The 12,335-nt window shown below is 40.2% G+C and overlaps 1 protein-coding gene across 2 annotated transcripts in view; it reads left to right on the forward strand.

The window, feature by feature from the left end:
- lyst (lysosomal trafficking regulator) overlaps nt 1-12,335 on the forward strand; it is a 78,213-nt gene continuing 65,878 nt past the window's right edge. The window contains exons 1-2 of one of the 2 annotated variants that reach the window (XM_034100683.1): nt 1-69; nt 1,324-1,608. In XM_034100683.1, coding sequence (XP_033956574.1) covers nt 1,528-1,608 — 81 coding nt within the window. In that variant the 5' untranslated portion in view covers nt 1-69; nt 1,324-1,527. Of the gene's footprint in view, nt 70-1,323; nt 1,609-7,729; nt 7,848-12,335 lie in introns of those variants that run through there. The other variant, XM_034100689.1, reaches the window with a different exon arrangement.

The raw sequence follows: 12,335 nt of genomic DNA on the forward strand, positions 1-12,335 counted from the left end.
CACAGAGCAAAGTCAGTCTCTGCTGCACGAAGGCTAGCATTAGCTGGCTTTAATTTATGAGAAACGAAGGTATGTATGAAAATTAATTATTCACACTGTAAACTAGATATATTGAATGTGACAAAGATGCAGCTCAAGCCAGACGGTCTGTTCATGTTTGTAAAGACCGTTACATGTGTTTGTTCCTCTCTGCTACAGTTTTGACAGCTGCCTTACACAGTACGATGATGTGCATCAAAAGCTAACGTAATGATTGTATGCAGGAGAACTACAATTACAGAAATGATGTTTTGTTCTTAATAACGGGTTGTAGAACCCATTATGTATAGCGGCTTTTAAGCCTATATGGTATGTATGCGAATATTATGGATAAAATAATCGAGCTTTCTGGTCGCTTCTTGCAGTCAAGCTAGGTAGAACAATAAACCCACCTATCGAGAAGCATTTTCAAAATAAAACATGAATTGCAACGTTTTCTCAACTGGGATATTAAAACGCATACAATGACAGTCTTGAATATAACAATTCGTTTGTGGAACATAGGAAATATCAATCTTATAGGAATATAATGCAGTTATTCCTCGAAATAATGGCTTGATGTTTTTAGGGAGTACATAAATGATTATTTCTCGTCTAATAAGTGTTGCTTGGATGGAATTGACTCTATATGTAAATAAAGTGTAGATATCTGTATCTGTTTATGTTCATCACATATCTGTGATGTGTTAATGTGTATGCTTTAGGCTACTATGATTTGCAATAACATATTGTTGGCTTCAGTTTACTTTATAGTCATGCACCCCTCAAGGACCCTGGATTGTAATAGATTAATAACAAAAATGCATTTTACAAAGGTATTCAAATATATAATAATTGTAATAGTGTGAGAAAAATGTTACTGCCTCCCAACTAAACACTTTTGAAAGCGATGTCATCCTCATTGTTAGTATGAGTATTGATCTAACTGAACTGTTTTATTGAGGTTTTTAGTGAAATTGTTCAGTAATATTACCGACTGACATGTTGGGTGCTTTTATTTTGAAAATACATGCCTATACCGGAAACCAGTTGCTTCCACCTTCCCGCTGAATTGACGCATGTTCTGTGATACATAGCTGCTAGCTTAGCTGAGAGTCTTGCTTAGCCCGTTTTGTTTTGGTAACTCTACACTGTGTAAAGCTTGCATGGAAGTTTCGGGTTCAAGTCAGGTTAAAGTGCGCCATAAACAACAGGCAGTCTCTCAGGGGGCGCGGGTAAAAGCGAAACAGGCTTTGCCAGCTATTTGTGTTTAGCTAACCATTGACACTTTATATCTTTCTGCAGAAGCACTGTTAAAAAGTGACAACGCAGCGCAGTGAATCATGAATCTGCTATGAATGACTCAGGAGAACATTTGGGGCTTCGTTCGGTGCTGTCCGGGGCTCTTTCAGCCTCCTGGAGGATTGGAGAGGACACCAAAAGGATCATTTTGCCATTCCTGACTTCCTCATTGCCCTGACTGGTGCTGTACCTGCAGGTGTGGACGACATGGCCAGTCCACAGCAGACTGACCTGTCATTTGCGTGGGATAAGTACATGGATTGTAGACTGCAAGGAGCGGATCTGCAGGTAGGTGCTGCTGTAGGAAGGAGGCTCAGATCAGGGGTCTTTTCTGGGTAGGGATACTTGTATTTAGTTTTCAGGACTATAAGTCAAAGGCAGTGGGGCAAAGAACTAAGTAAATGTACTCAAGTACCCTTTTGAGATATATGTAATTTACCTGAGTATTTCCATTGTATGCTACTTTATACTTTTACTCCACTACACCTCTACACTTGTTTGACGACCTTAGTTACTTGTTACTTTTGCAAGTTCATATACAAACGTTAAATCAACCAATACATTATGCTGTACTATTATGGATGGAGATATCTGGCAGTATAAAAAGGTTTTCAATGTTATCTCATCCTTTATTGTCTGCAAAATTAAAATAATAGACGCATGAATGTATCATTTAGTTAAAAACAAGTGATATCATTTATGTTATTACGAATACCACCATTTTGGATAATGAGTACTTTTAGATTTGGTACTTAAGTACAATGCGGGACTTTTAATAGTAACAGAGTATTTCTAAAGTGAGGTATTATTACTTGTACTTAAGTATAACATCTGAGTACTAAAGGTTACATTATTACTGCATCTAGTGGTAGTTGGGTGCTGGTGTCTGTCTGTATTAGATTTGCTTTATTCCATACAATCACTGAATTAATGATTTATTTATCAGGAAATAAGTAAGGGATATGTGGAGTTTAGATTGAGTTCAAAGCTTTTGTGTTTGTGTTTGTACTCTAACTAGAAACGCAACTAAATCTGGACCCCAAAATAGTTCACTTGAAACATATGTAGGGAAACTTGCAAGAAAACACAGATGCCTGTTTTTATAAGATATCCTACTTATAATCATTGTAGATTCGAGGACCTATTTTTTACAGAAATATATACATTTTAATAGGGAGGAAGTCACAGGGAAAAGAGTCATTCAGTACATGCCATTCTGCAATTGTCAAAGGAGCAAAACAATTCTCTCTGGGCTAACTATCAATCCTGTAACTGTCCAGATGGCAATTGTAGAGCTGAAACTGAAACTGGTTCAGAGCAGAAGCACGAGCAGGACTAGCAGTTAGTCACTGCACAGAGGTGGAGGCAGGTGTAAACCACAGATTGCTCATTATGAGTGTCGCGCAATAGCACGTCTGTTTTTGTGTCGGTGTGTTACAGAGTGAGAAGCAGCGGTTCTAAAAAATCTTTGTCAGGCCACTGCAGCTCTTTTCTCCCCCCTCCCTCTGTCAGAGAACTAACAGCAGCCTGATCACGAGACTTGGATTAAGATCGGACTGCAGGCTGAGGGATATGACACACACACACACACACACACACACACACACACACACACACACACACACACACACACAGCCATTTTATTGTGTAAAATGTCCTTAAAAAATACAGAATCTTTTTTAAGGGTAATTACTGTTGAGAGATTTATTTAAATGTTTGGAAAAAAAACGGCTTCCTTCTTCTGTAGTCAGCATGTCTGTGCTGCTGTGTGTATGCTTGGCTGATTTGTTAATCATTGCACTGGTTTTGTAAAAAAGCTGCTGTCCTGCTCTGTTATTTGTTGTTGTTGTCATAGTAATAGCAACGCTCGTACTGCACGAAGCAGTTTCTATGATTGGTAACTTTTTATGTCACTTTTTGTTGCAACAATTCCCTCGGGATGACTGTGTACGCTCCTCCACTTGTCACCTTTGCAGTGATCAAAGGTGTGTGTGGTGTGTGTGTGTGGTGTGGTGTGTGTGTGTGTGTGTGTGTGTGTGTGTGTGTGTGTGTGTGTGTGTGTGTGTGTGTGTGTGTGTGTGTGTGTGTGTGTGTGTGTGTGTGTGTGTGTGTGTGTGTGTGTGTGTGTGTGTGTGTGTGTGTGTGTGTGTGTGTGTGTGTGTGTGTGTGTGTGTGTGTGTGTGTGTGTGTGTGTGTGTGTGTGTGTGTGTGTGTGATGCAGACAATTGGTTATGTGAGCACAGCCCTGCTCCTCAGTTTGCTGATATAGCTTTCGCTCCTGATTGATTCTGAAGTAGAGACACAGCGACAGGCCATAGCACTCACATGGATACTGTTGCAGTGTATGCACATAATATTTCTCTCCAGCTAATTCTGGCATTCCCATAAGGGCACAAGTGTACATTTGTACCATCTGTGGCGTCTGCTAGTCAGTCATTGCAGTGGGTCTAGACTCTAGAGGTAAACATGATAAAGTGATGATAGAAACTGTCCAATGACTGAACGGCCATTGTTTTAACGCCCACCAGGCAGCAAGACTCTTCCCTTTTGCTCTACATCTAATTCTTACAGTGAAAAGTGGTTTGCAAAAAGACACTTTCTCCTGCAGTAACCGATAAGATATCACAAAAAAAGTGTGGCATTACTGGAGCTGCAGCCTTGCTCCTTCATCTGCATTTTTGTCTCTCATCTCTCTGCTTTTCATCTGCATTTCTATTCGGATGAATCTCTTGTAGGGGTGTGACTCTTTTGGTAGCTCACAATTCAATTAGTTTTTCATTTTGGGGGGCCCGATTCTATTCAAAATCAAGTCTCGTTTTTTAGATTCTACTTGAGTCTGTCAATAATAAAGCCTGGGTAGAATTTAATGGCATGAGAGCCAAGTAAATCGTGTGTAAGATTAAGGAGATTTTAAAATGTATATCGACTGTTGGAGCTATATATCTTTATATTATTTAATAGTTTAAACATTTATTTTCTTGCTGTTTATAGTGTTTATTATTATCATTTATATGTATTCTTAATTAGCGTCATAAGTTAAAGTAGTTTCTATGCTTTTATTTTGAAGGCATGTTTTGGGCACTGGGTGATTAGAGCACCTGGTGTAATTGTATATATTGGAGACAGGTGGAGGTGGGGGCAGAGCACTAGTAGGCAAACGGTTTTTTACCAGGGTTTTTCCAACCACAAGATAGGAAAGCCATAGGAAAGGCTTAAAGGAACCAACCATAGGAAACCTGTTCATTGTCAATGATATTGGATCATAATAAATGCACAACGGAGAATCTTGTCTGGACCTGGATCATTGCCCTGCGTAAGATCCGCTAACTAGTGCCTCAGCGGCTGTTTTAGTTCTATATGATTTTGGCCGCTACAAAGTAAAAAACCGTGCCGTGAAAGCGGACTTGTTTTTTGAAGTTATTTTTTGTGGATTTTTGGATTGCCCGCGTTTGAAGTGGAGTATTGGATTTCACTTTAAAAGACACACCGGGCCCTGGACGGACTTCAACAACGGCACAGGAACATGGGCGGTATGTGAACATTTTCTCCAGTGGCTGTATAGGAAAACGGCCTCACTATTGGAGTGCTGGAGTCATTGTTTCGCCGCATATGAATGAACAGTGGAACACGTTTAAAGAATAGTCGGACCGTGGGAACAGGTGCACACAGTGATTACGCACTCTGACGCGCAGGCATGCGCATGCATCAGCGTTTTCTCCTGTGGATTAAAATAACAAATTTGGATATTTAAATAACGCCAATCAAAGAAAAACGATGCAAGACGCCACATCACAGGACAGAAGTGGATCTTCTGACGAGGTAAATCCTAAGGACATTGCACCACACATGTTGTGTTTAAAGGACAATAATTCCAGATCACAGAAAGTAGTCAAATTATCATACAGATCATCTGCATTAATCAAGGCTGAGGCTGACATGGCCGCTCTCATGGCACGACAAATGTTATTAAAAGACAAGCATGCATTGGATGCACAAGAGGAAGAGCTCAGGAAAAAGGAGGAAGAGCTCAGGAAACAGAGGGAGCAATTGGAAATGGAAGTGGAAATAGCCGCATCAAGGGCTAAAATGAATGTGCTAAGACGCTCTGGAAGGTCTCGTGCTGCAAGTAACTCATCTGTGAGTCCCAATGGCATGCATTCTTATTTGGAAAGGGGACGAAAGGAAGCCACACTCAGTGCTGGAGCAAAAACATTTGTGCCTGACACAAACAGGCCTACAGGTGACCAGTCTGAGTCACAGTTTTCGCACAGAGAACATGAAGTAGAATATGGACATCTGCAACACAACCACCACTCACAGGATACATGTTCAAGCTTCAATATGAAAATGAGGAAACGAATTCCATAAAGGTGGATGGATCTAGTTTTGTTTGCCCTGCTGGTCACATAATCAAAGACTATTGGAGATATTTGAAGTGCAGTGTGTGTCACCAGAAGCAACGGTCAGCCATTCACATTGAAGATGAGGATACAGGCACATCCTTCAACAAAGCACACGTTTCACCTGGACAGTCAGAGACAAGTGTTCATACTGGGGCCGGTGGACCTGGAGAGGACAATGGATTCAGCTCTAGCTGCCCTGTTGTAGTAACCTCCCAGCTTGCAGTGGATCAACGAGAGAAGATGCTCATCAAACTTCACATTCATCATGATTCAAAAGAAAAAACATCAGCAGTGCAATGGGAAAAGCACTGCTTTCCTGCTCAACAGAGTGAGGAGCAGGGAAGAAACCACAAAGAGAAGACCAGCTCCAAGACATCAGAGAGTCAACAAAGTCATACACATCAGACCGAAACACAGGTTGAAGAAATGCTTTCCAACCTCCAGATAGATTGTGTGAACAGTGATGGAGACACAGAGGAGCCTCCTTATGAAGAGGATTTGGATGACGGAGAGAGTGGAAAAGGCTCAGAAAATAATTTCCAACGGGAGATATGTTCTTCATTGCAAATACAAGTGGACCCTGGATGAAGGGAAGGACGGAAAAGGATTGGTCAGCTCTGTGAGCCCCAAATGAAGACCAGTGTCATGGAGAGACCGGTTTGAAGATCCGCCTGCTCCTGGATGCAGCAGCGTAGCATCATGAACATTTATTCTTTGTTTCTTTAGATTATTTTTCTTTCTCTCCATTTCTTTTCCAGGAAGCTGTTGCCTGAAAACTATGCAGATTATTTGTATGGATAGGATAAAGATAGAGTATAGCTCCATTTATATATATTTAAGTAATTGCGTGTTTACACTGGCCACAATTAGGGGCCGGAATGTTGGAGCTATATATCTTTATATTATTTAATAGTTTAAACATTTATTTTCTTGCTGTTTATAGTGTTTATTATTATCATTTATATGTATTCTTAATTAGCGTCATAAGTTAAAGTAGTTTCTATGCTTTTATTTTGAAGGCATGTTTTGGGCACTGGGTGATTAGAGCACCTGGTGTAATTGTATATATTGGAGACAGGTGGAGGTGGGGGCAGAGCACTAGTAGGCAAACGGTTTTTTACCAGGGTTTTTCCAACCACAAGATAGGAAAGCCATAGGAAAGGCTTAAAGGAACCAACCATAGGAAACCTGTTCATTGTCAATGATATTGGATCATAATAAATGCACAACGGAGAATCTTGTCTGGACCTGGATCATTGCCCTGCGTAAGATCCGCTAACTAGTGCCTCAGCGGCTGTTTTAGTTCTATATGATTTTGGCCGCTACATCGACTGATTGCAATAATGTAAACACACAAGGCTAAACTTAGACTAAAGCCAACATTTATTCACGCTGAACTTGAGAAAAAAAAATGTAATGCTTGAACCATAGTCTTCCTATTTTTCTTTCCTGTGGCCTTTCTCAAGTAATACTTTTCTGAGAAATCCAAATTGGTATTTAAAACAATTGATTTTGTTCACTGCCACTAGTATTTTTTGGATAAAAAGAAACCATTCAAAATTGGTTATAGCGGACTATGATGGATCTGCTTAGCTCTGTTCATAATGGACAACATTGGTGCCATCTTCGTACATCCTTATTATATATTGACTGAACATCCTTCGATGACAGTATTTGGTGTGCTGAATCCACTATAATTATAATGTATTAAAGTAAGCATATGTATGATGAGATGTCTGGCATTAAGCCTTCCTTGCCATTCTTTTTTTATGCAGCCAAGACTGCCGTATTAGTGATTTCAGCTATGAAGGAAATGTCCCTTGGAGGAACTTGCGAGGGACTTTCCATTCTGACTGACCTCTCTGAGTCAATTTATGAGAATGGTTACCTAGCCAGGATCTAGGCAAGGTAACGGGTTGTGTTGCTTGTGGAGTTTTCAGTTTCATTATTAGCCAACAGGATGTTTCCAAACACTGCAGTGTGGTGTTTGGAACGGTTCACTTTTCTGGTTTTCTGGTACAAAGAGAGTCCAACTTTGCTGCCTCTGCTTCACTCTTATATCACTTTAAATTCAGCTCGATGTAGTCTTGCACTAACAGTCTGCAGAGGAATGGGACTCATCTTGTAAGTATGTTGTTCTGTCAATCCGTTTGGTTTAAATGTGCATTGTGCATACAACGTCTCTTTCAACAGATACTTGTTGTTAAAGCCGGTTTAAACACATTGTTTTCACATTGTGGTAAATCTCTGAATCCTTGTCTAAAGAAGATTAAACTTGTCAAACAAAGCATAAGGTGAAATGGGGTTAAGGTTACAGCGCTGGGTTACCTCCATCGCCAAAGTTAATTATTGGTCTTGTCTGGCCTGAAAAACGTAGATGCACCATGATTTATTTCTGTGATATTTGAGTGAAAACACTGCTCGCTCGGTGTACATTATTTCCTTGAATGCATTATATTAGAAACACTGTACACAATGTGTTTGTATGGCATTAAGATCAGCTTTAATGTACTCTGCTTATCAGCGTTGGGCTATAGAAATTAGTGGAATTTACAACAATGTTTCTATCATTTTTAACATCTGAGCAACTAAAAGCACAGTGAAGTGACAGAAAGTAATTGCTACATGAATGAGTCTCTTGTTGATGTCGTACAGCATTCTAATTAAATGGAATTAGCGATTAACAGACTATTTAATTAAATTCAGTTTCTTTACAATGATGACTTGATGGCCTAATTGTGTCATTGTGTATAATTTAATAGAAACTAGTTCAGCTAGGTTAACACATGATTTATTTAAATCATGTATTTTTGCTTCAATATATGGTTAGTATAACTTGAACTACTTTAATCAAGTTAAATAAAAGTGGAACAGGTCATTGGGATAATCCCCAAAAACTAGAAACTAGAACAATTCCAAATCAACCTTTTTCCCATCTCTGCGTTACCGTTTTTATCCATCCGTAAAAAAATATGCCTTTCCTTGCGTTGAACACTAGGGGCTCAACAGTATATTTTAACACAGGAACCAAACTCAAAGGCCAACGGGCCAGGTCCAACCCCGTGCTAATTTTTGATCTTGGTTCTTAATACTCTTTCGGCCCGATTAGCTTACGCGGAACTTTCATCAAAGAAAAATGGTCTGGGTGCCGGATATAGGTGTTCGTATTACTAAATAGCATGCCAACATGTTTGGGAAATTCGATTTGCGTGCAAAGTTTATTTGTAATTTTGTTTCGGGTTTTATCGCATAAGATTGCAAGCCAGTAGGTTTAGCTGTATGGAACATATGAAGGACATGATCAACACATTTTATTTTACTTTTTAAATGTCACACACAACCAACGACTTGTCATATTCAGGCCTTTAAACCAGTTTCTGTGAGTTGCCTGTATGTTAGCAACTTGCTAAAATGGAATCAAAACATGTTTTTATCATTTGATTAACTTAATGCTATGATGCTAATGAATCTTTTGTAGTGAATCTTTTTATTTGCACTATTTAACTTTATAGGTCTGACCCGTGATGTGATACGTCCTTGTCTGGCCCTCAGTGGAATTGAAATCGACCCACTGCTATTGAAAAGGATTGTAGAGAGAAATCAGTGTGGAAACAGGACATTAAGGCTCAGCAATATATATGAATTGACATACAGTACATTACCTGTCTTAGCAGTTGAGAATCTGAACTTATGGACACTTCTTTTTATTAGGTTAGTAATATCCAAAGTAATTTAACATTCAAAAACCCACCAAAAAGAATGGAGCTGTCAACTATCACTTGTTTTCAGTGTGAGTAATGCCTAACCTCAAGTGATGGGGAAGTCTCACACCAAAAGGTCTTCTTTCATAACTTATTCACTTTAACCAGTGTTAGTCAATCTCAAAAGACCAATATATAAGTGTCAGACCTGTGAAAACAAACACTAGAATCACATGCCTGCTATATATAAAAAATATCTGGCAACATAAAAGTGGGATGAAGGTTTCATTCCACAGTAAATGAAACACTTGTTTTTTTGTGAATGAACCATGACATGGCTCTGAGTGAAGTTCAAGTGCTGCTTCAAACATTAAAATCGTACAGTCAGGCTCTGTTCATGTAGTTTTGTGATCATCACACTCCTTTCCCCAAAGATTGTTGATGATTTTTTTTACTTTATGCAGTGTGACTTTCATGATTTGTTATCTTGTTTACCATTCATTAAAGTGAAGTGGCTTACTCGTGGACCACAGTGCTAGTTTCACATCTGCATTTATTGTTCCGTCTTCAGTTTCCACCTAACTCCGACTCGCTCCGCTCTCCAGGGCTCGGCTGAAGGGTTGAATAATTCATGTCTCTTGCTCCGGGTTGAGTCAGAGTCCAACTGCTGCTCTGTCGGTCTTTTTCCACCCAGTTGCATGTTATGAGGTCAGATCTCTTCCTCAAAAACAGGTTCACTTGGGGAGGAAAACTCCAGAACAGGCTGTTGGGATTAACATGTGACCAACAGCTTGATGAAAACAATGAAACAGAGAGTGACACATTTTCATTTCCTGCACAGTGGCTATGCTCGAAAAAAGGATCTGACACTGACAAGAAACCAAGCATGCTTGTTGATGGGAGCCTCTTGACATTTTGCTGTGTGTCCTAATGGGGGGGAAAGATATTTGTGCTGTTTAGCGAAGCGACTCGGCTCCCTGACTGCAGTTTGTGAGGAAATGCGGAACGTGAGGGACTCCTCATGATGCTCATCACCCAAATGTAAAATTAGATCAGTAGGGATCTTAAACCGGGGAAAAAACATTGCGTAACCAACCAAAGCCCCACGTCCTCTCTCACGAGGAAAGTATCACATCGCTTTCACTGCCTCTGCCAAATTGAAGTCTACCCAATTATCCAAAGAGAGCTCGAGACTCGAGAGGAGAGGCTGTACACGTGTGGGTGACTCAGCCATCAGACTCCCATGACTGGGCCTCCCATGATTGCTATGTTGGATGAAGGCCGTATAAAAGTCACAGGTCATGGCGACAACATCCGAGCAATTACGGGAACTTCGGTCGGGGTTACAGTATTCCATCCTGTAAAGCCACTCTTTGACTAAAGAAGAAGACAATACAGAGGTTTTAGAAGGACTTTCACTGCACCAGAAATGTACTTCACAATACCAGCACGGTGAAATTACATGATTCTCGATGGCCTAATTAATACCAAGGTAAAAAACAAAACAATAAATCCACAGTACTTCAACATGCACTCCCTTATTACCTTTTGCCTACTATTTTTTTTGTTATTAGACCGGTCACAATAATGATAAACTGTACCTTTGCTCAAATAAACTAGCCTCTTGCCAATTTCCATACAGGTTTGATGTTTACAGTGAAGCATTGTCTCAGAAAAATACATCACAGGATGCCATTAGTCTTGAGACCTGACAGTGTGTCAACATTACCTGGGGTACTTTAGAAAAATGAGTACTGTGACATTTTGAGAGTGTTGGCGTCAGATATTGTGACATCCCTAGACTTAACTACATAAAAAAGCAAGTGTGAGCAAATGTGTTTTCTAACAAAGTATCCTTAAGCTAAAGTCAGGCATGCTGTTCTGTAGATGAAACTGACATCAGACCTTCCTGAAAAACTGCATCTATTTGTCGTCATTCGATTGAACTGATGTATCTATACTGTTACAGTAATGGCATTTGGGAAAGGAACCCCTTGACTTTACACAGCAAGGAGTTAGATGAAAGCATCCCCAAAATGATATATTGTTTATCATATTAAATGATTTTCCTTCGGTCAACACATCATAAAATAGCCTTATGATAAACCCATAGCTGTTTGTCTCAACCGCCCAAAGACTGTGGATGTCTTCATGACAAACGAGAAAATAAAGATGTTGATGACAGCAGAGGAAAGGTCAAAGCTTTCTTTTTGTTTACAGCAATGTGTTCTGGGGGCTTTGAGAACTGTTGATTTCCCCTCCGAGCTGTATTAATCAGTATTGGCAGTCTGTCCATTATCAAATCACGCTGGCTGGTTTGTGAGGAGTGCATTGTAATATTGGATTACAGCCTCGGAGGAAAAAAACAACCCTGCTGCTGGGAAATTAGAGTTATCGCGAACCGCTCAGTTTGTCCTTACCCATATGAGGAACACGGCCACAACATGTGCACTGATAACACAAGGACAAATCCAGTCATTTCAGATGCTCATTGTGGGAGATTAACTTTAATAGACTGAGTGCACAGCCCCAGCATTTCCCGGGGCTTATTTATTGAACTAATAACGGTGTTGGCAACCTTGAGGCTTTGATTTCCTGCCACTCTCTCCCCCTGTTTATCTTTGCTCTCATCTGTTGCTGTGTTTCTTTGACCTTTTTCTGTTCTTGTCAGCTTTCATGTTTTTCGCCTGTCCACTCATGTCTCTCATGATCCATGCATTTCTTTCTCTTCCTCTTCCCTTTTGTGATGTTGTCCAGCCCTCTGGTGCGCAGTGACTCCCACCCACCTACCTACCTACCTTCCTACCCACCCTCTCCCTCAGTGCTTTGGTAGGCATGGTGCCTCAGCCGCCACCCCCCCCCCCGACCACGGTGAGTGTGGTCATCTCTGCAGCGTCAAACTTAACATTTT

Source organism: Pseudochaenichthys georgianus, chromosome 15, assembly GCF_902827115.2.
Source record: "Pseudochaenichthys georgianus chromosome 15, fPseGeo1.2, whole genome shotgun sequence".
Taxonomy (NCBI): domain Eukaryota; kingdom Metazoa; phylum Chordata; class Actinopteri; order Perciformes; family Channichthyidae; genus Pseudochaenichthys; species Pseudochaenichthys georgianus.